This window comes from Puntigrus tetrazona, chromosome 5, assembly GCF_018831695.1.
Source record: "Puntigrus tetrazona isolate hp1 chromosome 5, ASM1883169v1, whole genome shotgun sequence".
NCBI classification, from domain to species: Eukaryota; Metazoa; Chordata; class Actinopteri; order Cypriniformes; family Cyprinidae; genus Puntigrus; species Puntigrus tetrazona.
The window spans coordinates 12,792,665-12,820,148 of record NC_056703.1 but is presented as its reverse complement, the minus strand read 5'-3'; the positions used below and the strand labels follow the sequence as shown (position 1 = coordinate 12,820,148).

The 27,484-nt window shown below is 37.1% G+C and overlaps 5 protein-coding genes across 8 annotated transcripts in view; 2 read left to right on the top strand and 3 right to left on the bottom strand.

The window, feature by feature from the left end:
* Nucleotides 1–470: 470 nt before the first annotated feature.
* On the top strand, nt 471–11,639 carry svopa (SV2 related protein a). Of its 2 annotated transcripts, XM_043240731.1 has the most exons (16): nt 476–767; nt 3,696–3,856; nt 4,699–4,784; nt 5,334–5,432; nt 5,607–5,678; nt 5,796–5,920; nt 6,850–6,913; nt 7,056–7,181; nt 7,302–7,430; nt 7,684–7,757; nt 7,930–8,006; nt 8,245–8,349; nt 9,503–9,614; nt 9,716–9,797; nt 10,444–10,533; nt 11,317–11,639. In XM_043240731.1, the coding sequence occupies exons 1-16, from the start codon at nt 733–735 to the stop codon at nt 11,527–11,529; spliced, it is 1,650 nt and encodes a 549-aa protein (XP_043096666.1). In that variant the 5' UTR covers nt 476–732; the 3' UTR covers nt 11,530–11,639. The 2 variants fall into 2 exon arrangements, with proteins under 2 accessions (XP_043096667.1, XP_043096666.1); XM_043240732.1 differs by lacking the exon at nt 3,696–3,856 and having other exon boundaries at nt 471–767.
* A 1,158-nt stretch (nt 11,640–12,797) lies between these two features.
* Nucleotides 12,798–16,360, bottom strand: LOC122346073 (D-amino-acid oxidase-like). 3 transcript variants are annotated; one of them, XR_006251084.1, is made up of 12 exons: nt 15,883–16,197; nt 15,595–15,797; nt 15,389–15,503; nt 14,935–15,011; nt 14,763–14,828; nt 14,324–14,378; nt 13,955–14,059; nt 13,803–13,885; nt 13,556–13,673; nt 13,386–13,484; nt 13,190–13,267; nt 12,933–13,085 (listed from the first exon to the last, which is right to left on the bottom strand). XR_006251084.1 is itself a non-coding variant. In XM_043240742.1 (11 exons), exons 2-11 carry the CDS (start codon nt 15,786–15,788, stop codon nt 12,954–12,956), a joined length of 1,044 nt encoding a protein of 347 aa, XP_043096677.1. In that variant the 5' UTR covers nt 15,789–15,797; nt 16,215–16,360; the 3' UTR covers nt 12,798–12,953. The 3 variants fall into 3 exon arrangements, 2 of the variants coding, with proteins under 2 accessions (XP_043096677.1, XP_043096676.1); XM_043240742.1 differs by lacking the exons at nt 13,190–13,267; nt 15,883–16,197 and adding an exon at nt 16,215–16,360 and having other exon boundaries at nt 12,798–13,085; XM_043240741.1 differs by lacking the exon at nt 13,190–13,267 and having other exon boundaries at nt 12,798–13,085; nt 15,883–16,195.
* Nucleotides 16,361–17,278: 918 nt separating this feature from the next.
* Nucleotides 17,279–22,025, bottom strand: LOC122346075 (D-amino-acid oxidase-like). Its single transcript, XM_043240743.1, has 11 exons — nt 21,744–22,025; nt 21,381–21,576; nt 21,193–21,307; nt 20,487–20,563; nt 20,331–20,396; nt 20,027–20,081; nt 19,232–19,336; nt 19,077–19,159; nt 18,292–18,409; nt 18,089–18,184; nt 17,279–17,562 (listed from the first exon to the last, which is right to left on the bottom strand). The coding sequence occupies exons 2-11, from the start codon at nt 21,572–21,574 to the stop codon at nt 17,428–17,430; spliced, it is 1,044 nt and encodes a 347-aa protein (XP_043096678.1). The 5' UTR covers nt 21,575–21,576; nt 21,744–22,025; the 3' UTR covers nt 17,279–17,427.
* A 685-nt stretch (nt 22,026–22,710) lies between these two features.
* On the bottom strand, nt 22,711–25,930 carry dao.3 (D-amino-acid oxidase, tandem duplicate 3). The gene is made up of 11 exons (XM_043240744.1): nt 25,726–25,930; nt 25,000–25,195; nt 24,794–24,908; nt 24,590–24,666; nt 24,299–24,364; nt 24,049–24,103; nt 23,796–23,900; nt 23,631–23,710; nt 23,336–23,453; nt 23,157–23,255; nt 22,711–23,073 (listed from the first exon to the last, which is right to left on the bottom strand). Exons 2-11 carry the CDS (start codon nt 25,191–25,193, stop codon nt 22,942–22,944), a joined length of 1,041 nt encoding a protein of 346 aa, XP_043096679.1. The 5' UTR covers nt 25,194–25,195; nt 25,726–25,930; the 3' UTR covers nt 22,711–22,941.
* A 115-nt stretch (nt 25,931–26,045) lies between these two features.
* ssh1a (slingshot protein phosphatase 1a) overlaps nt 26,046–27,484 on the top strand; it is a 31,524-nt gene continuing 30,085 nt past the window's right edge. The window contains exon 1 of the mRNA XM_043240729.1: nt 26,046–27,215. Within this exon, the coding sequence (XP_043096664.1) occupies nt 27,135–27,215 (81 nt within the window). The 5' untranslated portion in view covers nt 26,046–27,134. The remainder of the gene's footprint in view (nt 27,216–27,484) is intronic.

Genomic DNA, 27,484 nt, shown 5'->3' with positions numbered 1-27,484 from the left:
AGAACTAAAAGCTAGTATTCCTTGTCTTTCTATATTTACCATCAAAATACCAATTTATTTATATATAGTAGTTGACAAAAAAATTGGACTGTGTCCTATGAGAAAAACCTTAATACACAAATAACATGAGAAAAATTTACAAATAGCACGAGAGAGGTGTTTATATATATATATATATTATTATATTTTGTTAGTTCGTCGATATTCATGTCTATAAACTTGATTTTCTACGGCAGATTATTGAGATCTAGATATCTGTAGAATTATCAGCGTTTTTGACAGCATGCACTAGTAGGCTTAGTAAAAGACATCTAAATCCAAACATAATTTTAAAAAAATGTATGTATTTAAAAAAATTACAGTCATTTCTAACATTCACAGGCATTGTCGAACATATAAATATACATATAATTTACTTTATTAATAGATCGCATAGTTTATTTAACATAAATAAAAACGTGAATGGGGGGTTGGGGGAGTCAATGAAATTCATGGGAGGTGTATTGTCTTCATCATCTCCGAGAGGGTATTCGGTGCTTTGCAGGGATCCAGCGCCAGCGAGCGACGCGACGCGACGCGACAGGCGCAGGAATCATGGACGCTCCGCAGCGCGCCGCCCCTCTCTGAGCTCTTCTCTGTCCTCACGCCCGCGGTGCTGAAATCAGCCTCGACCCGACAGCAATGTAACAGCAATGAGACAAAGACACCGGCAGCCCGACGAACAGACCGATAATGGACGATGATTTGTTTCAGTTAAGACAGCTCCCGTGAGTCTGCTTTTCATGCCGTTTCTTTCATCCTACCCGAGCCGTCATGCAAACACTCCGTTCCGTTCATTTCAGCCCGTTTAGCGATCTACGGCTGCTAGGATTTGCCGTACACGATGTGACATTGATGTTCGTGTAACTTATTTGAAAAATCACTGCTTACATAATGGCTGCTGTTTATGTAGGCTGGTGGAGAATATGGATATTTGGGGAGTATGGATTGGCGAAGGTGAAGTCTGTGTTTGCTAAACAGATCAAGCAGATTCAAGTCATTCCGTTTTAAAGCCCTAACGTTGTGTTGCATAGAATATTTCCTCGTCCATTGGTTTATTTGCATTGCACATGACGATTCCACTGAACAACGTAATGCAATGGTCAGCCTATTTTAATGTGGCATATACACTCATTCTGCTCACAGGTCACTTTGAATGGTGTTCAAATAGTTTTACGCAATAACACGTAGCCAATTTGATTGGCTTAATATTCAACATATTTAAAATTATTATTTTTGGCTTCTTAACCTTAAAGCAGCATTTAGAGCTTTTAAAAATTATAAACTGAAATGTTGCTTAAATCAGGGTTTCAAAAAATATGTTAGCCCAAGGTTAAGTTAAAACCACCTTCATTTTACAATATAAAGGGCAGTAGCAAGTTCCCAGAAATTCACTTTAAAAAGTTATTATTGAATTTATATTATAAGTTTTACTTAAGTCTGCAAAATCTGCTTAGGTCTTCATTATCATTAAATAATATTTTATTGTAAAGTACATGTATGATAATTAATACTTTATTACATTTCTTAAAGCTAAAGTTGCATTTATCTCTGTTAAAGCTTTAACAGAGAAACATGCACATTTAAAACTTTATATGGAAATCTAAAGTATTTATTGTAACATTTTCCTTTTTTCTGCTAAATTTACAAAAAACTTAAATATCCCTTATGTAATTTTTTTTATTTATTTTTTTTAGCCAAAATTGATAGTATTATCACATTAGTCTAAAACTAACTGACTTTGCTTACAAATGGTATAAACCCCTATTTATCACAGATCTCATTGATCTGAGCTTATGCATCTCACAATTATCCACAAATAATGTATTTTTGCACTCAAAAGCTGAGATGAGAAAACAAATTGACAAAAAGATTGAATTCAAGATTTCATAATAATATAGCATGAGATATTTACAAGCATTTTTTAAAAGGCCTGTCATTTTGAACAGAGAAAAGCATGTTAGGTAGAGGATTTTCATCACTGCACGAAGTATATGAGTGGTTTTAGAAGGAATGAGGTCATTCGTGAACATCCAGTCCTCTTGGTCTTGATGACTGCTCGCCAGTGCATCAGTGGCATCTTAACAAGACAGTGCAAGTTACTAATAAATGTAAATCTGTCCTTGTGTATCATTGATCATCTGTGTCGCAGTAAAGGTCTTTCCACTGATGCACGTAAGAGTTTTGAACACACTGCCTGCTTATGCTGATGTTATTCCTGTGCTGCTGATGCTTGGCAGTAGGCCCGGTCGCCATCTGACGGTGTGCAGAAATCATGATGGCAGCGCTCTTAATTGTTGATGTAGAGCTTGTTTGAGCTAGACTTCGGCCTTTTTCAAAATAATGCAGCTGAAATTCTTAGCGTTTTCTTTACGTTTGCAGGAGAAATTGCTCGTGTTGCTAATTTGAGATGATTTACGATCTGCATCCTGTTTTTTTTTTTTTTTTTTTACGCTCCCAGAGAAACGTTTGTCTCTGCTGAGCGTGGAGAGGTCATCTGTTTAATTACACTGCCTGTCTGCTCATGAAAGCTTTATTGCTCATAGTGTCGCTGTGAGCGCTGCGATTACAGTAATTACACTATGGGATATCTGTGTGCTCCTCTTATTTACCGCTCCCCGATCCAATCTATCTTCATGGTTGTGAGGATATTTGTAAAGTAAAATTCCCCGACTACCACTAGAGCATCTGTTATTGTTTTCTTCAAACAGCAGTTTTCATTCAGTGAGAAGATGCCTGTCATCCGGTCGCCCCATTAAGGCTGTCGGTTGTGAGTCACAGTGTCAAACATCTCTCCACGGTCTCTTTGCACGTCTGGCTTTTTCTTGTGCTTTCGTTCCAGAACCCCAAAAGAGGGATTGCACAAACAGGAAATTCTCTCATCACCTTGGCAACAGTCTCTTATTATGTGCATCATTCTGTTCTGCACATTGCAGTTGCGTTCTACATGCAGATGCTTGGCCTGTTGAATAATTTATTTTGACCTGCCACGTTACAATAAACAGCATATATATCCGCTGTATGGGCATTGCCAAATCTGCAAGCTGTAAGCTGCATGGCCTGATTGAAATCATTTTTGTAAATGACCTTTCGTACAAGCTCTAGGTGAATGAAAACATCCTGCAAAGTCTGAAAGTGCACCGTGTGTAAAGTTATTGTCTCTCAAAAGAAAAAGTCGACACTGAATCCTTGAAATGAATCGTTTTTAAAAAGCCATTTCATGTTGAAGTGAGCATGAAACATTAGCATATTGCCCGCCCACTTATTGGTCTTTTATTCTTTCCCACTAAGTGCCGTTTTTGGACCATTAAAAGATCACAAACGCAGTTTTAAATGAAATCGACCAATCACTGGAGAGGTTTTTAAAAATTCATTGTTGAATTAATCGTTTGGGAGTCGTTGAACAAATAAGGTAAAAAATAAATGGATATAATAAAAAAAAAAATAAAGTGTTTTTTTGACCTTGCCTTGTCCACCTGTTGTTGTATGAACCTTTCATAACCCATAATAGGAGCATCATTCTTCATGTTTTCTGACAACAGCAGCAGCAGAAAGATATAGAGCATATTTCATTCTGAGTCCTCTCCTTATTGGCTGTTTGGTCATTGATTGATTCAGTACCTTATTATCTGTCCACCTGTTTGTCTCTCTGACAGAGTGGTGAAGTTTCGGCATACAGGTGAAAGCACTCGCTCAGAGGATGAGTGCGGCGGCAGGGAAGAGGCTTTGCAGGTGGAGGGAGGACGGATGAATATGGAGTCTGTTTCCCTGGCCGATGGTGCTCCGGTGCCTCGGGAATTTGCCAACCCCACTGACGGTATGATGAGCTATTTTACACAGGCTATATCGATCAGCGGTGATGTTCTTTTGCTGCACCTTCATTAGAAAAGGTGTTTCTTTTCTTTCTAAACGTGTTTTTGAGGAATATTTCTTGGAAATTTTGAGTTGCTTACATATTGTTACAACATTAAATGCATTAAAACTGAAAGAAACACATACATACATGTCTTATTGCACTTAAACTGTCAAATACACACATTTTAAAAACACATGAATTACAAAGTTGGAGGTCGTGAAGGTAAACAGCTGGGAAAGAAATCACATGTTTATGTTAGATCTGTGTGGCAGCATGAACAGCAATATACAGTAAATAGTAAGTAAATCCACTGCTCTCCTTTCCTCTGAGGCTGACACTCTGCTTGTCAGACAGAACAGTTTTTGTTTGCTGTCTTTGCTCTAACTTTTGCCGTTGTGTGAGAACTACAGTAGTCAACATTTGAAGTGGCTCAAAACGTCAAAACAATACACACTCTTGGCTTAGGACAACTTTGATTAACATTTCTGATCCACTTTAAATGTTGACTATTATAGTACACCATTGGCACTTGTCAAAACACACTGGTGATGGAAACTTGCAGATTAAGGGGCGGTAATAGTATAATAAACATGAACATCACAGGGGATCAAAATCTCATCTGTTCTCATTTGTTTGTTTGTGTTTTTCACATGATTGCTGAGAAAGAAATTACTATGTTGGGTTTTTTTCACGTTAGATGCACCGGAGACCCAACTATAGCACTTAAACATGGAAAAAGTCAGATTTTCATGATATGTCACCCTTTAGATTAAATTATTCTTCATATGTCGCTATTTCAACAGATACCTTCATGGTTGAGGATGCAGTGGAAGCCATTGGCTTTGGGACATTCCAGTGGAAACTCTCCATCCTGACCGGACTTTCCTGGGTAACAAAGCCTGAACGAAATGCAGGAGGGGAATAATTGTGATATCTTCACAACCCTGTATGATTAAAATTAAAGTAATTTTTCACCCAAAAATGAAAACTCTGTCATCATTTACTCACCCTTGAGTAGTTTTAAATCTGTATGAATTTTTTTGTTATACCTAATACAAAGGAAGAAATTCTGCAACAAAATCTGTTTTGACTTTTGACTTCCATAATAAGAAAAAAAATAGTGACCCAAAACACAACAGCCTGGTTACGATCTTACTTCAAAATATCTTCCATTGTGTTCGGCGAAACAAAATAATTCATACAGATTTGGAACTACTCAAAGGTGAGTAAATGATGACAGAGTTTTCATTTTTTGGGTGAAGTATTACTTTAATTCTGCTTTTAGAAAGACATTGTATTGATTAAACCATTTTATTTAGGATATATTATTCAAATGAACACCAAAATTAAAAGCTGTAAGTCTTTAGCTCATTCTGTGGTCAGAAGGAGTAGTTGCTGTATTTGTTTCTATATTGCCCATGGTTGTATTTGTGTGCAGATGGCCGACGCCATGGAGATGATGATTCTCAGTATATTGGCCCCTCAACTGCACTGTGAGTGGGCACTGCCCAGCTGGGAGGTGGCACTGCTAACTTCGGTACTGTACACTATTCCTTGAGTCAATAATGACTCCCCTCGTGCTTTTTTAGACATGTTTGGCAGGAGAAATGTTCTTGTTCTGTTAAGCTTTGCATCAGCTGTTCCTACATGTGTTTGCCTGGATAACCGGGTTGACGTGTGTGTAATGAGTCTTTTATCTACTCTGAAACAGGTAGTATTTATTGGAATGATGATCAGTTCTTCATTATGGGGAAACATATCTGATAAATATGGGAGAAAAACAGTGAGTATGATTGTAAATTAAAGAGCAGTATGTGCATGTCCAACAGCACATATGTTATTTATAATCTGACTGTGCACCGGTGGGGACTGATTAAAGCTGTGTGTGTGTTTGTCATAGGGTTTAAAAATGAGTGTATTATGGACCCTGTTTTACGGCCTCCTCAGTGCATTTGCACCTATATACGGATGGATCCTGTTCCTCAGAGCTCTGGTGGGCTTCGGCATTGGAGGGGCTCCACAATCGTAAGTGTGACAGAGATCTTAATGCACACACAATCGCTTAGAAGTTTGGCATCGTAAGGATTTTTTGAAGTGCCTCTATTATGTTTTTTAAAAATGACCTTTAATGCAATGTCTATCATTAAAACGAGTCATCTTTAAGGAACATGACACTTTTTTTGAAAATATGATTATTTTCCAACTTCTCCAGAGTTTAAAAGTTGAGTTTTAAGGTTTTTGAATCCATTTAGCCAATCTCAGGATCTGGCAATAGCACCTTTAGCTGCAGCTTTGTAAAGATCATTGAAGACCGTTAGCATCACGCTCCAAAATGACCAAAGAGTTTCAATATTTTTCCTATTTAAAACTTGACTCGTCTATTGTTATATTGTGTACTAAGGCCGACAGAAAATAAAACGTGGTATAGCTTTTGGAGCAGTAAAAGCTCACATTTACTGCTTTAAATGAAAATAAGGCATATTATAAGAAAATGAAATAGTTTTTGATCTTGCATGCATGTCAACTTGTTGTTGAGGACCCCAAAACCAAAAAATGAACCTTTCAAAACCCATAATAGGGGCACTTTGATGTTTCGGAAAGTCTTATTCTAATCAAGGCTGCATTTGTTCAGAAATACTGTAATACTGTGAAATTTTTAAATATAATATTGTTATTTTTTTTTTTTTTTTACAGAAATTCAAAAGAACAGCATTTATTTAAAATAATAAAAAAAAAATAAGTGAATGTATTCTTGCCAAATAAAAGTAAAAATTAAATAAAAATTAAAGCTCTTCTGACCCTAAACTTGTGAATGGTGGCATACAAACACTTAATGAATTATGTTATAAGAAGATTTGCAAGTTCTTTTAATTTTTAAGGTCTCCATTCAAATGTGTCAATTTATGTAACAATATCATGAAATAATTTGAGAAACTTTTGATCCCCCCTATTAGAGTAACATTGTATGCTGAGTTTCTCCCCATGCGGTCCAGAGCCACTTGCATTCTGTTGATAGAGGTAAAATTCTATTCTATTCTATTCTATAAACGCAGGCGTCATAGCTTGAATGATTAAATTGTTATATTTATCATTTGAACCAAAACATGGAAATCATCATAATTAGTTTAGCTTAAATGTCTTTCTCTCTGATCTTTTGTAGATATTCTGGGCACTGGGTACAGTATTTGAAGTGCTGCTGGCTATTTTGGTGATGCCAACTTTGGGCTGGCGCTGGCTGCTGGCCCTCTCCACCATTCCGCTCTTCATTTTTGCTTTTCTGTGCTTTGTAAGTATGAAGTTCTCATATGTTAATGTGTTCTTTCTCTTAAAGCTAGATACGGATATACTGTGAGCAATATATCGTCTGAACAATAGATTAAGCAAAATGTCTAATGCACTTCACCAGTGGCTGCCAGAAAGCGCTCGTTATGATGTCCTGACAGGAAACCAGGAGAAGGCTCTAAACACACTCAAACGCATTGCAACAGAGAATAATGTCCCCATGCCGCTGGGAAAACTCATAGTGGCCAGACAGGTAAACACTATTTAAATATTTTTGTGTTTATTATAAATTACATTTATATCATTTATGCAGTTAGTTATTTTTTTTATTTGATCTTTAGTACTTGGAAAATAGTTAAAACACTTCCTTTAATAGTATCTGATGAATCTCCATTGGTGTATCAGTTTTAGTATATTGTTTGTTTTCTCTCTCTCACTCTCATTTAATCATTTTGGCATTTTATCTCTCTTTATTTTCAGTATAATTGTTATTTTTTTGTGTTCAGGAGGACCGGGGGAAAATTCAAGACCTTTTTTCTCCACACTTCCGCTGGACCACAGTTCTGCTTTGGTTCATATGGTAAGATGGTCCTCCAAAATTCTATTGATTACGGTGTGAACACTCTTTCAATAACACGTCTTTATGTAAATGTCTGCTACTGAAGCTTTAAAGAAATTTTTCAGATGTACCACCTTGTTTTGTCCCTGTTGCTTTCGTTCATATTCTGTTTATTCTGTGCTTTCCGTTGCAGGTTCTCTAATGCATTCTCATATTATGGTGTGGTTTTGCTGACCACTGAGCTTTTCCAGGAGGGAGGCGCCTGTGGTAGTGAGCGAAAGCTTTTGTGTGTTTAAAAACAGAACGGAGCATAGTGAGAATGTAGACTATTTACAGAATGGAATACCCCATTTATGCAATACTGTGTAGTATAACCTGTATACAGCCTAATGTTTTTTTTAATAGAATGTTTAATGTCATTTCAAACTTTGGAGTGGTAGAATGCTAACTATGCACAACCAATGTATTCCGTGTACAAAGCATATAATGGCCGTGTGTCTCCCCCTAGGGACAAAGGGCAGTAAAATGGAGCCAAGTTGCAGTTTGGAGTGCAAATATCTGAATTCAGATGATTACAAAGACCTTCTATGGACCACACTTTCTGAGTTTCCTGGTATATATTTGAATTATAATGCCATTAAATGAATAGTTCATCCAAGAATGAAAACTGACTCACTCTAAGGCTATTCTGAACTAAAATTATTCACACACCAGATAATTTTTGATATCTTTTTACTAGTGGGTGCAGGACACTGTAGTTTACTAATGCAAGTGAGAACAGAAACATAAACTGTAACATATCATTCCCAAAAAATCTTCATACAGTGGACTGCCAGTAAAATCTATAAATATTTGGGACAATAATTATTCACACTTTGACCCAAGCATGTTTTGCTTAAGTGTTTTTCTTTAATTACTAATGTGGCCTTTTCACACAACAGACTAAACAAAATTAAGTATTCCTTGGTAATTGGATGAACTAAATTGTTATTATTTAATTGTTTACTCAAATTATTAGCTGACAGCTATTCAACCAAATCCATTACTGCTGTTACATTTGTTATCTGACATTAAGATGGGTGACAGAAATTATCGAGAAAAACTGATAATGTTAGAAACGTTACAGGAGTATGAATACATTTTGGTTTGACTGTAAATTAATCTTTACGTGACATGCAAACCATGCAGATCCACAGTAGTGAATGGGTACCATCAGAACGAAAGTTGAAAAAGTTCATAAAAGCATCAAAATAATATACAAGTAATTCACACAACTCAAATTCATCAGTTAATGTTTTTTGAAGTGAATAGTTTTGTAAGAATAAATTCATCATTAGGACGTCCTTAACTTCAACCTGTTGCTTCCAGCTAAAACTTTAATCTATAATATTAATATCCCCAGGGACAAAATCATCTTGTCTTTATTAAGGAAGGAAATATGCACAAGATCATGCAGCATTTACAAGCAAAAACAGTCCAAAACAATTCTAAACAAATGTCAGTGGACTTGGAGATAGACTAGAGTCATGTGGATTATTGTGATGTTTTATCAGCTGTTTGGACTCTCATTCTCTGCATCCATTCACTGAAGAGGATCATTGGTGAGCAAGTGATGCAGTGATGCCAAATCTCTTCAAATCTGTTTAATCAATGAAGAAACAAACTCATCCACATTCTGAATTAAAGTTTCAGCAAACATTCTTTTTTTTGAGTGAACTATTCCTTTAACATCTCATTTGGCAAACGTATTGATTATTGCTTCGCAGGCCTGCTGGTGACCCTGTGGGCGATTGATCGATTAGGGAGAAGGAAGACTATGGCACTGTGTTTCTTTGTCTTCTCCCTCTGCATTGTGCCGCTCTACGGCTGTGTGGGAAGGTCAGAAAGCACTTTATTACTGTCATTTTTCTAGGGCATTGAAGCCTGTGGTAATCCCATTTGTGAACATACTGTGAATACCAACATCCCCTGTATTGCAGGACGTCTTTGACGGTATTTATATTCATTGCGAGGGCTTTTATCGCCGGAGGTTTCCAGGCTGCATATGTGTACACCCCTGAGGTGAGAACTCATTTTCCATTCATTTCAGTTGATACGCAATTATTTTTTGGAAGAACTGAGGCTTCAAAGGGAAGCTCTGTTTTTCCTTGTCTTGTCAAAGGAATACGTAATTGAAAATGTGACTCTCTTGGAAGCTAAATTGTAAGGAGAGTAAAGCCTGTAGACCATCAGTGTAGTGTTAAATGTTTTGCTCAAGGCAACAGCTGTGCTGGAGAAGGATTGTGACCTTGGGAAGCTTCCAGTTCCTGGCTCACTCCCACCACTTGGCAGCCATTGCAACAGCTCACCTGACATAAAACAGGCCGCTTTGTCATCCTACTTTTCATGTGCTACTGGAGTTCATCTCAGAAATCAGGACCGGAGGGTTGAATATTACACATAGTGTTTGTAAGGTTGTTAAAGAACATAGTTACTTAAGAACATAGTTGCTGACTGTATATTACCTAAACGAGCAAAGCAGTTTACCTTACTACATTAATCTTTGTCAGTGATATTTAACTGCTTTGGAAAGCATGCTGAAGAAACCCCTAATGAAGCAATAGATCTATGGAGGTCATGGAGGTCCATTCACTAACTACCCTGTGGTTAAGTAAGAGTTCAATGTTCACTGATCTTTGTTCTAAATCACTCAGTATCTCTTTTACAGGTGTATCCCACGGCCACGAGGGCGCTGGGTTTGGGCACCAGTAGTGGGATGGCTCGGGTTGGAGCTCTCATAACACCATTTGTGGCACAGGTGTGTAAACTATAACAAGAAAGTTATACAGAATAACGTAAATTTGACAAATAAATAAATACAACAAAAAATATGCATTTTTGTTTAAACTAATTATTACATACTATTATTTATATTATGTTATTCTGTTCAATCCTGAAAAAAGAAACGTTTCTTGAGCTCAGTAGCAGCATATTAGAGTGAAGAATCATAGGACACTGAAGACTGGATTAATGATGCTGAAGACTTAAAAAATGACAAATTCAATATATTGGAATGGAAATCAGTTCTTTTAATTTGTAATATGTGAACTGGACCAAAAAATCAGCCTTAAGTCGCTGGGGTATATTTGTAGTTATAGCCTAAAATACATTGTATGGGTCAAAATTTTATTTTGTCCACAAATATATCAAAACGTGGTTATTGATTAGTAATATACATTGCTAAGGGCTTCATTTGGTCTGCACAAATTTAAAGGTGATTTTCCCAGTATTTAGAATTTTTTGCACCATCAGATTTAAGATATTCAAATAGTTGTATCTCAGCCAAATATTGTTCTAAAAAAACGCCAATGGAAAGATTATTATTAATTTATAAATGTAACTTTTTATGACTGGTTTTGCCATCCACAGTCACATATTTCACAGTATTTCTGTTTTTACTGTATCAAATAAATGCAAATCTCTGTGAACATTAGAGACTTTAAAAACCTTAATCTTAATAACCCTTACCAAACTTGAATTTGACTAAACTGTTGAATGTGTGACCTAAAAGAGTTTGTCCGTCTCCGCTTCCTTCCTCAAGGTGATGCTGGAATCATCTGTGTACCTGACTCTGTCTGTGTACTGTTGCTGCTGTTTGCTGGCTGCCATCGCTTCCTGTGCCCTGCCCATCGAGACCACAGGACGAGGCCTGCAGGAGTCCAGCCACAGAGAGTGGGGTCAGGAGATGATGGGACGGGCCTCAGACAACAGCCCTGGAGGGATTCCACATTCCAGCTCTGGATCACAGGACTAAGAAACACCCCAGATAGGTTTGAAAAGACTTTGTAGAAGAAATTGGGGTTCTTTTCTGTAAAAAAAAAAAAAAAAAAAAAAAAAAAAAAAAAAAAGCAATGTGTGTGTGTCTACAAAGGAATAGCATTTCAAAAACTCTTTTTGATTCAAATCCGTCCATTAATGACACATTCCTCCACTGAAGGTTGCGAGGTTTATTTTTATGAACTTCCAAACCAGAGAAATGGAGTGGAATAGATTCCCATCACATAATACTCCACTTTTGCCCTGAGGAACTGCAACAGGAAATGGGTTGAAAATCGATCTAAAACGTGACAGATTGCATTATGCAGTTTACCATATGAAATCACACTCACATGTTCAGAAGATCCCAGGAGCATTTGGACAATGAAAGGCTTGAACTTGAAATCTTGTAGTTGAAAGATAGCACAAGTGAATGTACGATTGCGACAGGTTTAGTACGACAGCGAGTAGAAAGAGGATTTGTTTAATTTTTTAAGAGGGCTTTACACTCCAGCATTCCTTTGGCAAAGTCATGAGAACTTTTATTTCTTCATTGAAGCAAAGACAGGATGCTGCTATTAATCAGACATTTGCACCTGTTTGTGGTCTGTTATCTTGCTTTTTTCAGCCATTTTCCATACTTTAAGCTGGTTAAATGTTATCCATTCACAGTTTTTGACTTTCTGTGACACCAGTGATGTATCTAGTGGACACCAAAGTCTTCATTTCACACCGCTCAGCACTTGATAGCACCTCTCTTTGTCCTCTCACCGGCTGCCAGATGCAATCACTCATATAAAGTGCATTGTAACTCCAGTTGATCCCTTATAATCTGGCATATCAAAGGTTATTGGATTCTTATTATCTTAAAATACAGCGCAATAACAGTAAAACAATAGCAAGTGGCTTTCATCAGAGCAGGTCTGTAGGTCACATTTATTTTATTATTGTCTATTCTAGCGCGTCAGGCTCCAAGCACATTTTTTAACGACGACTTTTGAGTCGTCAGACACAACATTTAGCAACAATCTTTGTTTATTCAGCTCGACTGCTCAATGCTATATTCGGTTATTTGTATTTCTGCCTTTTCAACCGTACAGTGGGTATGTGTGTGGCATGATGGGAAGTGTGCAGTTGTTCCTGTGAGTGCAGAGAGTTGCCTGCCTTTTGCAATTTAGTGCCGCGTTTTGTGTCTGTGTGCACAGATCTCTTGCCACTGCACTGGATGTACATGTATGATAACAATAAATTATGCTTCGAAAAAAGTGAGTATATGTATCTTTATTATGACTTAGTGTAGATAAATGCAGACAAATTTATTAAATTCTGAATATTAATTATCAATCAGTATGACAATGGTTATTAGATTAGTGAGAATAGGAACTGATGCTGTAGATAAGATTCAAGAGGCATAGATCTTTATTAGAGACGTGACTTAGAGTGTGATAGCAGGCCTTTCTGCTCCAGGATCTGTCCAAAGAGACGAGCAGCTTCCTCAGCACATCCACGATGGATGGTCAGTCCGAAACCCCCATGTCCGTAGTTATGAATGACCTGAGTTGAAAGAAAACACGGTGTATGCAAAGAGCATCGTGAATCTGAGGAGCCTTAAAGGGACATCATGATGGAGGTGCAAGGGAAAATACGAAAATAAAAACCTGTTTCTACACTGGATGTAACCATTTTCGCTCCTGCTCTATCACACTAGAAACTGTCTGCACTGGATGATGCAATCACTGCAAATCATATGTTCTTTGTGTCAGTTCATCTTAAATAGAACATGCACATGAACATGTTGAACATGTTGTAAAATGGCATCCGATCTTAAGTGTAATGGTCATTCTATGAGCTCACCTCAAACGAGGCTGGTCCAGATCGTATGGTCTCTCTCTCCAGTCTAACTTTGCTGCGAGCGGGTCTGAGTCCAGTCCAGTCCTCTACTATCCGCGCATGCTAAAGAAAAAAGGAGATTTTAGCCACTTAAACAAGCACCAATTTAGCATGGCTAAAATAGCTGAAACTACCTGTAGACTGGGCTCAAGCTTGCAGGCCTCTTCCCAGATTCCTTTATGGTCAACAGAACTGTTCTGCAGATTCCAGTTTCCTACTTGGAAAACTCCACCCACAGTGACTAAACGGCTCCTGCAGAAACAAAATTACCTGAGGTAATGTACACCACTGCTAAGACAAGACTACGCTGCACTTCATTATAACCGCAAGTGAAAAATGACTGTAAATAGAGTAGTACAGTGTAATCATGAAGAGGCTCACCCAGGAATGATGTACGGTGAGTTATAGACTCCTGTTGAGGAATTGTGTGTGATGATCCAGTGTTTCAACCAGGGAGCGTCTACCTGTTGATATAAAGATCAGATCAGAACAGTTCCATTTAAAACACTCAAATGTAATACATTAAACTTCACCTTAATAATTTGTCCTCTGCCTGGTTTGAGCTCGGGATCAGGCTGGAGGTCTCCTGATCGGATCCCGGAGCAGTTGATGACAACATCAGCACCAATATCTGCCAACTGAAGCCCATTTTTGAGGTCATTACAAATACACACCTTTTATGATTACTTTTTAACAGGATATATAGGGGGCAAGCATAATCAGAACATTAAATTAATTAAATTAGTCATTAAATGTCTCAACTGTCACGCTTAATTGTGATCAAATTAATGTGTTTTTGATTAATGACTTATTTGAATAATATACAGTATTTCTAACCCCAAAATTTTAATAGGAAGTGTAATTAAAAAGATGAATGGAAATGACAAATTAATTGCTCAGACCTCTTTAAATGAACCAATCTTTCTGTGATAAAACTTGACCTTTCTTTGACTTAACCTGTAGGAAACACAGAAATTTGACCAAGGTGTCAAAGATATTGTTAATCATTGTTAGACCAGAAAAGTGTCATACTGTAAATGAGTAAGAGTAACAGTTTCAAAAGAGATCTTACATGACTATATATATGCATGATGGTTATTCTGATGCATAGTAAAACAGAAGAATACAAATATTAATGTAAATATTGAACACAAATATAGGCCTATGCAAGATGACTATGTACATAATATACACAAGTCTAGACATCTACATTATGACTAAATCAAAATGCTCATTTGTTATAATATATAATATATATATATATATTTACTATGGACACTGTATATTCTATTTCATTCAAATTCTAATGTCGGTTGCTATTAGATAAAAGCATTCTCTCACCAGTCCATAAGCCAGGGCAGGTATGTCTTTCCTTCAATCATGAGAGCAGTGTTAAACCAACCAAAACTGAAAAGATAAATAATTATACAGCCATCAAAGGGTACAACATCAAAACAAGTCAGCATCGTCAAATTACAGAAATAGCTTGTTATGAGATAGAGGTGATAAGTACCTGTATCCCGGGAACATATCCAGTTCACGTTCAGTCAGCTGACGAAAACCCAACACTGCGTTTTTAAATGAGGGATCCTGTTTAAGAGGAGCAGAGAGAGACTGAGTCATTTTCACAATTACCTCCTTTGGGTCAGTTATTTTCGCTCTAATTTTATTCTGCTTTTAACCAACGCCAGAGAGAGGCCTCAGCAGTTTAAAGTGGATGTTTATCCTTTGTTCTGGTATACAGTACGGTTCTTTATGCTCTGCTCTGTATATAAAATCAGGCCTTGCAATGGATTGGAACACCAGCTATAGCTAAGAACCCATAGGCACAGAGTCACAGAGTCCAAACTGTGAATGATTTGACTAACAATATACTACAGCATGTCCTGTTTGTCAGAACTTGTACGTTTTTATATGCAATTCTGTAGATAATGACATTATATGCAGTGGGAAGATTATGTTCTCACCGGCAAGGTTTCAGTGCACAGATTGTAGCCAGACTGAAGGAAGATTCCCATTTTCACTGAATCTGGAGAGCTGAGCCAGCTTAGCAGATAGTCAAACGTCTCTTTGTTCCATTGACTGAGAAATAGAAATAAAACATTTCACTTGCTTCTATAGGTTACATAGCGTCTTGGGTTCTTCAAGATAACTTTTGGATTCAGACACTCACGTTTCTTGCACGTTTCCCTTGTCGTAGAGATACGGCTGCCAGAGCCCGGCTGCCCCGTCGCTGGTGGTGAGTGGAGTGAAGACGTCAGCATACACCTCTATGGTGAGGGGGGTGATCCTGTGGTGGAAGTGCTGGTAGATGCTCTGAGCGGTGGAGAGGCCGATGACCCCCGCTCCAATGATGCACACCCTCATGCCTGCTAACTAAACGCAAGTACAAATATGAATAAGCGGTTTTATTACATACTGTAATGTTGTACACTTATTGGAGAAATGTTTTAATACAAACCTGTGTATTCTGAACCATCCACCAGTGAATACATAATGCTGCCATATGTTTGCATTGTCACGGGAAAGGCTTAAGTTGTTTTATTAAGGCTTATGTCCACCCAACATAGACACAATTACAAAGTTAAAATGTATCATGACAACTAACAAGGTTATAGAGCTCGAGTTGTTTTTATTGCTTGAAAATCCTAATTCATAACTTAATAGTTTATGCGCTGCATGTAATGTCAGGTTGGAAATAATCCACACATTTACATTTATGCATACAGCAGAGTTGCAGTACACTGCATTCAAGGTATACTTCATATATTATAAAAGGACAGCTTTACTCACCACACTTTTTGTCTTGTTACCTCCAAAAAGAGATCGACGTTGTCCTTATCTTGTCTCTTGCAAGAACCGTTCAGCGACAGGTCGCAACTCTTACAAATTAACTTTTTCCCACGTTACGTAACGTCAGTTGTGACGTTGCGGTGGCGCTATTCGTGTTTTTCGCCTTCAGTAAATGCTCAGTATGGGCTGGATTCTCAATACTAGACTTACTATTTTTGCTTGGTAGAAAGAGTAAAAGCAGTATGCTAGATGCTGTTCCCAACCCAAACGTTGTGGTGGGCTTTTTAATTCCTCTAAATGATTCGAATCTTTTTAAATCTGTTCAAAAAACAAAACGATCCAAAAAAAAAAAAAAAAAATTCGTTCATGCGTTACCTCGTTACTCCAGCAGGTGGCATTTACTCGAGAAACATTTGTTTCATTTCAGGCCAAAGTGCGTTAACCCCATGGTTCTGAGTATTTGTAAAACCTTTTAAAAACATGCCGCCTTTACATTAAATGTTAGCACAAACATCACAATACTTTTTTCCCTAGCTTTGTAACGTGAGCTGTTCCTGTGTGTCTAGATTGAGAGAGCAATTTTGTGTTTTTCTCTGTACAGAGTGTGTATTCCACCGTACCATTTTTCTAATTACTTTCCTACTTGTTTGTTATATATCATTAATAAAGTACACTCGATTTGATCCCTTAAAATATCAAAATTATCATCTTAAATTACAAACAATAAAACAATAGCAAGTGGCTTTAATCGGAGCAGGTCTGTAGGTCACACATATTTTATTATTGTGTATTCTAGCGCGTCAGGCTCCGAGCACATTTTTGAAGCCACAACTTGCACCAAAACACACATCATATAGCAACAATCTTTGTATATTCAGCTCCACTGCCCAATGCTATGTTTGGTTATTTGTATTTCTGCCTTTTCAACCGTACAGTGGGTGTGCAGTTGTTCCTGTGCAGAGAGTTCCACGTTTTGTGTCTGTGTGCACAGATCCCTTGCCACTGCAATGTATATACATGTATTATAACAATAAATTATGCTTCAACAAAATAAAGAAAGCGAGTATATGTATCTTTATTATAGATTAGTGCAGATAAATATAGACCAGTTTATTCAGTTCTGGAGATTCATTATTTCTTGCAATGACAACGGTTGACACTGTTATTAGAATAGAATGAGAATAAAGCTTGAACCTTATCCAGAGGCATAGATCTATAAGAGACGTGATTTAGAGTGTGCTAGCAGGCCTTTCTGCTCCAGGATCTGTCCAAAGAGACGAGCAGCTTCCTCAGCACATCCACGATGGATGGTCAGTCCGAAACCCCCATGTCCGTAGTTATGAATGACCTGAGTTGAAAGAAAACAGCATGGTGTGTGTGAATCTGTGGAGCCCTAAAGGGACACGATGATGGAAGAGTTGGATTGAAAAATGTACTTGCAAAACTTCAGTGTTTTCACAAAACCTTATACCACCAAATGGACAGCCTTTCATGTGTAATTCTCTAGAAGCTGTCTGCACTGAATGCTGTATCATTTGTTACGGTCGGTTTGAGGCATCAGTTTAATGTCTGAGATTTGTGATTTACGTCAAACTGCATTCAGTGTAGAGATAATCAGTGATTATAATGAGTTTTACTGTCTTTTGTCGTCTTTTTTTCACATAACAATATTTTGCATTTACTTGCAATACTTACTGTTCGCTGGCAAAATTGAAGTAATGATATTGCAATAGCATTTTTTTCCTCCCATCTCATATTTTCTAATAGCATGTCCATTTAGCAGCTCTGTATTAATCTTTTATTATTTATAGTGATCTTTCTCCACTGAAAGATGGCATCCGATCTTAAGTGTAGTGGTCATTCTATGAGCTCACCTCAAACGAGGCTGGTCCAGATATGGTCTCTCTCTCCAGTCTAACTTTGCTGCGAACAGGTCTGAGACCAGTCCAGTCCTCTACTATCCGTGCGTGCTATAGAGGAAAAAAATTCAAATCAAACCCACTCATGCCACTGGAACAATCACTAATTTAGCATAGCTAAAATGTATATATACACACACACACGTCTATGAAACTACCTGTAGCCTGGGCTCAAGCTTGCAGGCAGCTTCCCAAATGTTTTTGTGGTCGTCAGGACTGTTCTGCAGATTCCAGTTTCCTACTTGGAAAACTCCACCCACAGTGACTAAACGACTCCTGCAGAAAGAAACTGAGAATCTAAGAAAAGACTACATTTTGCACTTCATTATAGATACAAATTTTAAAAAATGAGCAACGATAGTTGTTGTAATTTTAGTTTTATATACTATCATAGTATTTATTAATATTTTGAATGAGCTTTTTGAATTGTCAATTTAAATAAAAAAATTGGTTTACATTTTAGCAGTTTTTTTTTGTTCCTTGTTATTTTTAAGGTTTATTTCCATTTATCATCAGTTTTTAAGTTTTAGTTCATTTATTTCAGTTTCCAATTCCAGAAAAGTTGGGATGTTTTGTGAAATGTCACAAAAACAAGAATATTTCATTGTTCATTCTCTTTAACCCTTATTTAATTCACTAAAGTGCAAAGAATATGCCCAACTTATTTTATTTTGTAAAAAAAAACATTTTTGATTTTCGTGACTATAACACACTTCAAAAAAGTTGGAACAGTGGCATGTTTAGCACTCTTTCACATCAACTGTCTTTTTAATTACACATTTTTATAATCTCAGAATTAAGGCAGTCAAAACAAGGCTTTCCATAATATATATATATATATATATATATATATATATATATATATATATATATATATATATATATATATATATATATATATATATATATATATACAGTACAGTGTCATCATAAAGAGGCTTACCCAGGAGTGATGCTCGGTGAGTTATAGATTCCTGATTTTAAATCATGGGTGACAACAAAGTGCTTTAACCAGGGAGCGTCTACCTGTTAAAACAAAACATGAAGTTCTATGTAAAAGTTCTAAATCCTGATTGAATTTAATTCACTAATCCTCACCTTAATGATCTGTCCTCTGGCTGGCTGGAGCTCAGCATCAGGCTGGAGGTCTCCTGATCGGACACCAGAGCAGTTGATGATAACGTCTGCACCAATATCTGCCAACTAGAGCCCATTTTTTTACATTACAAATGTCAAATTACAAATACACACATTTTATGATTAAAGTCACTTCAAATAAGGCCAGCAGAATATCAACATTAATTTAATTTGTTCATTTACCTATATTATGGTAAAGTCAAAATCCATTCTCTCTCACACACACACACACACACCTGGACTCTTTTTGTTGTTGTTTTCATTTGTCCCACGTGCTCTGTGTGCCCTACTTTCTGTTCATTTGTTAATTGTATCTGCTTGCAACGATATGGTTTATTTTGTGTTTGGAAGATTAAAAGACTTGTTTATGCTATTGCTGGTGACACACAAACGCATACATATATACTTTTTTTTTTAAAGCTTTTTTTTATAATTACTCAACAAGGCTGCTTGTATTTGGTCAAAACACAGCAAAAATAGTAATATTAAGAAATATTCTTACGATTAAATTATTTTCAGTTTGCAATGTAATTTACCCCATTACTTCAGTGTCACATGATCTGACAGAAATTATTCTAACAGGCTGATTTGATGCTCAAGAATCATTTCTTATTGTAAATGGCCTAGCTATCATGTTTGATCAATTTGATGTTCTTAATGATTAATATCTTTTAAAAAAAAAAAAATCAAACTTTTGAACATTAGTGTACATTTTTTATTAAAAAACAATTAAGACAAAAATGAAATTTCTTATACCTCTTTAAATGAGCCAATTGTCCTCTGATGAAACTTGACATTTCTTTCTCTTAACCTGCAGAAAACAAAAATGTGGCCAAGGTGTCAAAAATAGTGTTAATCCTTGTAGGAAAAGAGTCACGCTGTGAATGATATACGCATTTTCTAGACGTTTGACATAACTATATAAATCTACAATGTTTATTATAAAGCATTTACAGTAAAAATTACATTTAGAATATTCAGTTTCCTTGTGGACTATGTTATATTCTATTTCATTTTAATTCTAATGCTGGTTAATGATTAGATAATGGGAATCTCTCACCAGTCCATAAGCCAGGGCAGGTATGTCTTTCCTTCAATCATGATGGTTGTGTTGAACCACCCAAAACTGAAAAGAAAAAGGAAAAGTGACCTAAACACTATATTCACAAATCTGATGACTAAACAATCAGAATGATGAAATAGAGGTGATAAGTACCTGTATCCTGGGAACATATTTAGTTCACGTTCAGTCAGCTGACGAAAACCCAACACTGCGTTTTTAAATGAGGGATCCTGTTTAAGAGGAGCAGAGAGATTTAGTCATTTTTCGAATTATCTCTCTTCGCTTAGTGGGATGGGTCATTTTCAATTATTCTGATATACAGTAAAGTTGATTATGTTGTGCTCTGTTCTACTGGTTTACTTGAGGGAGGGAAAAGGTAGTCCAAATAATTGTGCTTGTTTTATAAAATTAAAATCACTATGTTCAGATTGAAAACAGTTCAGGGTTGCCAGGTCTGTGTGACAAAACTAGCCCATGCCATGCAATAACATTCTTTCAAGACATTTTCCAAATATCAAAACTCTAAACATCTCATTTCCATATCTGAAATACATATCTTACGGTCGCTGTTATGCACATTGATTATAAACAGCTCAAGGCTTCCTACCAATGGCCCTGCTTAACATCTAGTGCACTTTATCATAGGTAAACTGCGAATATGTTTTCAGCATTTCAGTAAAAATCTAATTTATGCAATATTTTAAACATTTAACAAAATTAAAATTAACCCACAGCAACCGTTTAAAAGCAGTTCTGTGCAATTCTGTGGAAAAACACAGACATGACAACCCTGTCTGACAGTGCAGTTTTATTACATTCTATTCTGTGATGGCATTATAAGAATATATAATGTTCTCACCGGCAAGGTTTCAGTGCACAGATTGTAGCCAGACTGAAGGAAGATTCCCATTTTCACTGAATCTGGAGAGGTGAGGCAACTTAGCAGATAGTCAAACGTCTCTTTGTTCCATTGACTGAGAAAAAAATAGAAACACATAACAATGTGCTTCAACTGATTCAGACACTTTGACACAAAAGAAAGCTCACGTTTCTTGCACGTTTCCCTTGTCGTAGAGATACGGCTGCCAGAGCCCGGCTGCCCCGTCGCTGGTGGTGAGTGGAGTGAAGACGTCAGCATACACCTCTATGGTGAGGGGGGTGATCCTGTGGTGGAAGTGCTGGTAGATGCTCTGAGCGGTGGAGAGGCCGATGACCCCCGCTCCAATGATGCACACCCTCATGCCTGCAGAAAGGCCATAATAACGTAACACAGTGAATACCCTTATGTTTTAATAATGACATATTGCAAGGCCTTATTAGTTTAAGTTATATAAAAAAACACATTGACACAATGAAAAGATTAACACGTACAGTAACTGCAAACAAGACTGTAGGGACTGCTTCACTTACCAAACTTTTTTGTCTTGTTACCTCCAAAGGAAAATCAATGTTGTCCTAAACAGGTTCTCTTACGTAAAGTCTTCAGCAATGCTTCAACTTTTCCACCACATTACATAACATTATTAGGCTTTCAGAAAATGTACAGTATGAGCTGCATTCTGAATATTAGTCTTACTATTTTTACATGTAAGAAAGAGTAAAAGTAGCATGCTAGTATGCTACTCTGAAAGGGGCGTTCACAAATACATATTTGCTTCTATTGGCTTACATTCATACGGAAGAAGTTTCAAATGTTGTTGCTTCACAAACAGGTTTGGTCAGCTCTGCCCTGGGGATGTGTATCACGTGAAAATGTGTAACCTATAGAATATCAGCAGGAACTCTTAGCTGCAGGTCTACAGTGTTCCAGTAAAGTAGTTTAGATATGTTTTGTTTTGTTTTTTTACATTTTAGATGCATTACAGTAATGTTGAATTATGTTTTATATCAAAAAGCTTTCTTTGAAAGTTCACATTGATTACAAATTAAATTTGCCAAGAAATAGCAACAAATGAATTATAAATTTGAAGTGAGAAGGGTCTAATATCAGAGCGTAATGAAAAAAACACATTTTTGGGGGTTATATAGTTTGAAAAAAGATATCTAAAAAAAATGAAGAAGTGTTTATTCTGAAGACAAAAAAGAAAGCTTTAATACATTAATTAACAATTTCAGTTGAATCGCAGGTTGTGTAGATTTCAGCTAAAAATGTTCACATATATTATTTTTATATACTGCCTTCATAAATGCAATGTATACTGAAACCTGATTTGCAGTAGGTGTATTATATGAAGTAGAAGATAACTGAAAAAGACTAATGTTTAGACAGTCGAAGAGTCAGAACCCTGAGATCCCTTGCCACTACAATGATGGACATGTGCATGATAATAATGAATCTTAATTGAAAAAACATTAGATAAAAGCATAAATCATACTAGCATTTAATTCTTTATTGTACATTAGCTGAGTAAAATGAGTTAACAATTCAGCTCTGTTATGATTCTGTTATATTCTATTAGTAAGTATGATAAAAAATAAATACATGTACATTTAGATCTCTGTACTTCAGGCTACATTCTTAAACTCATGGAATCTATGAGTTTCTTTTGGAATCAGTATGACAGTGGTTATGGCATTAAGGAGAACATTGTCCAGACGCCCAGATATACTAGAGACGTGACTTAGAGTGTGCTAGCAGGCCTTTCTGCTCCAGGATCTGTCCAAAGAGACGAGAAGCTTCCTCAGCACATCCACGATGGATGGTCAGTCCGAAACCCCCATGTCCGTAGTTATGAATGACCTGAGTTGAAAGAAAACAGCATGGTGTGTGAAAAGAAGCAAAGTTAAGAAGAAGGAATACTGCTCTCTTTACTATGAGCTCACCTCAAACGAGGCTGGTCCAGATCGTATGGTCTCTCTCTCCAGTCTAACTTTGCTGCGCGCGGGTCTGAGACCAGTCCAGACCTCTACTATCCGCGCATGCTAAAGAAAAAAAGAGATTTTAGCCACTTGTGTCACTTAAACAAGCACCAATTTAGCATGGCTAAAATAGCTGAAACTACCTGTAGACTGGGCTCAAGCTTGCAGGCCTCTTCCCAGATTCGTTTATGGTCAACAGAACTGTTCTGCAGATTCCAGTTTCCTACTTGGAAAACCCCACCCACAGTGACTAAACGGCTCCTGCAGAATCAAACAGAGGTTGTGCGCATCTGTCCTGGAACAATACTACATTTTCTATTTTATAATAAACACAACTTAAAATGGGAAGCAACAAAGCAGGTATACCTTTATCTTTAAATGTCCTTTTGACTGTGAACATACATTGACTGTGATTAAAAAAAAAAAAAAAAAACTCACCCAGGTATTATGTAAGAGGAATTGCCTCTAGATGAGAAATTATGTGTGGAGATCCAATGTTTTATCCACGGAGCATCTACCTGTGGACATACAGCACAGTATCAGTGGCAAACCTCTTTTGTCTAAAACTCAAATCCTGATTGAATTTAATTCACTAATCCTCACCTTAATGATCTGTCCTCTGGCTGGCTGGAGCTCAGCATCAGGCTGGAGGTCTCCTGATCGGACACCGGAGCAGTTGACGATAACGTCTGCACCAATATCTGCCAACTAGAGCCCATTTCTGAATAATTACAAACTGCGACCACAGTCACTTTACAACAGGACAGATGATGTTCACACAGTTAAAGCATAAAATTAGTTTTGCTACACTTGACCAAAGAGCCACTCATAAAAACAGTGCAAAAAATGTGCCAACCTCTTTAAATGAACCAATCTTTCTCTGATGAAACTTGACATTTCTTTGTTTTAACCTGTATAGAAAACACCAAAAAGCGACTAATATGTCACAGTTATACCTGAAAATACATATACTTTATATTTTTTTATTATATATATATATATATATATATATATATATATATATATATATATATATATATAAAAAATATTTATTTATATATATGTGCAGCTTCATGCCAGTGTATGTTACTGAGAGGATCTCTCACCAGTCCATAAGCCAAGGCAGGTATGTCTTTCCTTCAATAATGAGAGTGGTGTTGAACCACCCAAAACTGAAAGGGATGAAGGGAATCAGTGGAATTTCAGATGCATATATGACACTGAGATCTACTACATTCACATTGAGATTAAATAATACATAGGTCTGTCCTGTTTCAATTTGAATGTCCAATTAAACTGAATATTACTCTATGTCTTTAACAGTACTGTGACATTAAATACAATATCAGTGATATAAGTTTAAATCAATTAGCAAAATAAACACAGTTGATAAGTACCTGTATCCTGGGAACATATCTAGTTCACGTTTAGTCAACTGGCGAAAACCCAAGACAGCATCTTTAAATGAGGGATCCTGTTTAAGAGGAGCAGAGAGACAGTTACAAACACCTAAAAATATAGCATTGTTGAATTAAATGCCATGTCAACTATGTATTTTGAATATCAAAGCATTTTAATGAAGAAAATGACGGTGTTCTCACTGGTGCCGTTTTAGAGCACAGATTGTAGCCAGACTGAAGGAAGATTCCCATTTTCACTGAATCTGGAGAGCTGAGCCAGCTTAGCAGATAGTCAAACGTCTCTTTGTTCCATTGACTGAGAAATAGAAATAAAACATTTCACTTGCTTCTATAGGTTACATAGCGTCTTGGGTTCTTCAAGATAACTTTTGGATTCAGACACTCACGTTTCTTGCACGTTTCCCTTGTCGTAGAGATACGGCTGCCAGAGCCCGGCTGCCCCGTCGCTGGTGGTGAGTGGAGTGAAGACGTCAGCATACACCTCTATGGTGAGGGGGGTGATCCTGTGGTGGAAGTGCTGGTAGATGCTCTGAGCGGTGGAGAGGCCGATGACCCCCGCTCCAATGATGCACACCCTCATGCCTGCAGAAACATGCAAATGTGACTTTAGTAAATGCATTTGCACCAAACTATTCTGCCATTCGTGCAACTTACTATTAATGAATTTTTTTTTTTTTGCAAATAACATGCAAAAAAATGTTCATACAAATCTGCACAATATTACATACTGTAGGGGGCCTATATGCAACCTTGTAGAACATTATTTTAGTTTTCCTTGTTGCTCACCTGCATATAAGCTTTTATGCATTAATACTGTATTACGTGCACGTATGCATGTACTGTATTTCAAAGCTGGAAAGAATTTATTTAAAAAACACAATTTGTTTATTTAAGATTTAACGCCATGCAACAATAGCTATATATGTAAAAAAAAAAAAAAATACAAATTAAAAACAAAGTTCTAAAAACAATTATGTAAAGCTTCATAATTCCAGGAGAATATTTTTTTTAAATGTGCATACATTTTTTTTTAATAAAAAAGTTTAAATAAAAATTGGACATTCAAAATATGTTACATAATATGTTATATAAAGAAACATGGTTTCACTCACCTGAATAGTTGACCAGATATCCTGCCCTGCTAGTTTTTGACTCTCTACATACACTGGCGTTTACAATACAATCACAGATGGATTTAGACAGAAAACAGAATTTACAGATTAACTACTTCTTTATTACCTAACTCCCGCACCGTAATCAACAAGTGCCTGTGTTTGTTAATACGTTGTCTTCTCACAAAGTTTGATGATGGGGTAAAGTCCACCGGATTAGAACCAGCCTTTAGTGGCCTTTTGGATCTGTACTGTAAGTTTCACTTGAGTAAATATACTTAGCCTAATAATGCATTCACAGGGAAACTTTGGTAAATCTGAATTTGGTAAAAAAAAATAGTAGTAGTAGTATGTAATTTTTACATACAAATACGCAAGACGAATAATTCATACATTGAAGGATTTATTTGGTAATTAACGAAACTATAAATACAAATGTACACAACACCTTATTGACATCTAAAATGACCGGAAACCACCCTGATGTTCTGCTTGAGTGGATTTTATTGTGGTGGGTATTATTTTGATTCAGTTCAGTTGATTCTGTAGCTCATGTGTTTTGAAACTCAGTTCAGAGAGAGAAAAAGATTCGTTCAGATGGGTGCCAGTAGGTGGTGACAAGTGTCTTTATGTGCGACGTTGAATCATTGACGGTATTAAATCACCCACTCAACCGATTCGTTATTCGACTGAATTCGTTCACAGCCGCAACAGCACAGTCTCCAAATCTGTTTTTCCCCAGTTGGAGATCTTGATCACATACAATGATTTTATCAAAATGCACTTTTATTAAGATATAAAAAACAACAATAGGAACAGCAGCCTAACTAAACCGAGCTTCTCTTTACCACATACAAGAGTTACTAGACTCTCATTCAAATGCCCAGCGAAATGACTCCACTGACTCGTTCAGTAAAGGGCGTGTTTGTTGGATAAGTTCAACCAATCATAAGCGCCTACACCGGTCGTACTCGAATGCTATTAGTCCGTACTACTGTCAGTCTTTAAAAGACAGGAAAAACGGTCAACGCGCTTTCAAATGGAGGGACTCGTTAACAGAAAATCATGGAAGTGAATCGTTCACTTACACGATTCATTCAATAACACCGATTCGTTCACAACAGAGACGGCACTATAGGCTGCGTGCGCTGAAGACAGTCACATGCGGCAGTGAGTGAGAGTGAGAGAGTAAGAAGCACCAAAACATCATCCAGCTCATGTCAAAACGGAATCAGCGACACAAAAACGCCGAACAGCGGCTCAACCATGGCCTTTTAACGGCGGTCCCAACGAGCGCGTGGAGTCGCAGCGCAATCCCCGTATATCTGGCGCTGCTGCTTGGGGAAAATCCGCTAGTCGGTTTAGCTTGTGACAGATAGACTGGCCGTTGTGCTGGGAGATTTCCATCCATGGCATTGGTAACCCTGCAGCGGTCGCCCACTCCCAGCGCGGCGTCCACTTCCAGCACCGCCACCACCAACGCGGGGGAGGTAAGCGGAAATAAACACGGCGAGATGAGATGTGATGATGTAATGATTAATAAAAACACCACAGGGTCCATATATATGAGTCACGTAGGCCCAATGCTAATACAGCTCAGGCTGTAAAGCTAACTAGCGGGATGCCATCGGGGTTGATGGAGGATTGAACACTGTCACTGCGTCTGTCTGCTGTTGTGAGATGATATGATTCGCCTTTGGGCGTTTTGTACACTATGCACGGCATTCTTCACGTGACTTCTTGAATTCAACTTGACCAT

What these genes read in the sequence shown, in the direction of transcription:
- LOC122346073 (XM_043240741.1), bottom strand. Translation starts at nt 15,927, where the DNA reads ATGGCAGCATTATGTATTCACTGGTGGATGGTTCAGAATACACAG. An exon ending in GATATGTTCCCGGGATACAG is followed by an intron (nt 14,829 to 14,934) that starts GTACTTATCACC and finishes TTATCTTTTCAG; the next exon opens with TTTTGGTTGGTTTAACACTG. An exon ending in CTGGACCAGCCTCGTTTGAG is followed by an intron (nt 13,086 to 13,385) that starts GTGAGCTCATAG and finishes CTTTCAACTCAG; the next exon opens with GTCATTCATAACTACGGACA.
- svopa (XM_043240731.1), top strand. Translation starts at nt 733, where the DNA reads ATGGACGATGATTTGTTTCAGTTAAGACAGCTCCC. An exon ending in AGGTGGCACTGCTAACTTCG is followed by an intron (nt 5,433 to 5,606) that starts GTACTGTACACT and finishes ACTCTGAAACAG; the next exon opens with GTAGTATTTATTGGAATGAT. An exon ending in TTTTTGCTTTTCTGTGCTTT is followed by an intron (nt 7,182 to 7,301) that starts GTAAGTATGAAG and finishes GCACTTCACCAG; the next exon opens with TGGCTGCCAGAAAGCGCTCG.
- dao.3 (XM_043240744.1), bottom strand. Translation starts at nt 25,193, where the DNA reads ATGAGGGTGTGCATCATTGGAGCGGGGGTCATCGGCCTCTCCACCGCT. An exon ending in AAGGGAAACGTGCAAGAAAC is followed by an intron (nt 24,909 to 24,999) that starts GTGAGTGTCTGA and finishes TCTATTTCTCAG; the next exon opens with TCAATGGAACAAAGAGACGT. An exon ending in CTGGACCAGCCTCGTTTGAG is followed by an intron (nt 23,074 to 23,156) that starts GTGAGCTCATAG and finishes CTTTCAACTCAG; the next exon opens with GTCATTCATAACTACGGACA.
- LOC122346075 (XM_043240743.1), bottom strand. Translation starts at nt 21,574, where the DNA reads ATGAGGGTGTGCATCATTGGAGCGGGGGTCATCGGCCTCTCCACCGCT. An exon ending in AATATGTTCCCAGGATACAG is followed by an intron (nt 20,397 to 20,486) that starts GTACTTATCACC and finishes TTTTCTTTTCAG; the next exon opens with TTTTGGGTGGTTCAACACAA. An exon ending in CTGCCCTGGCTTATGGACTG is followed by an intron (nt 20,082 to 20,330) that starts GTGAGAGATTCC and finishes TGTTTTCTGCAG; the next exon opens with GTTAAGAGAAAGAAATGTCA.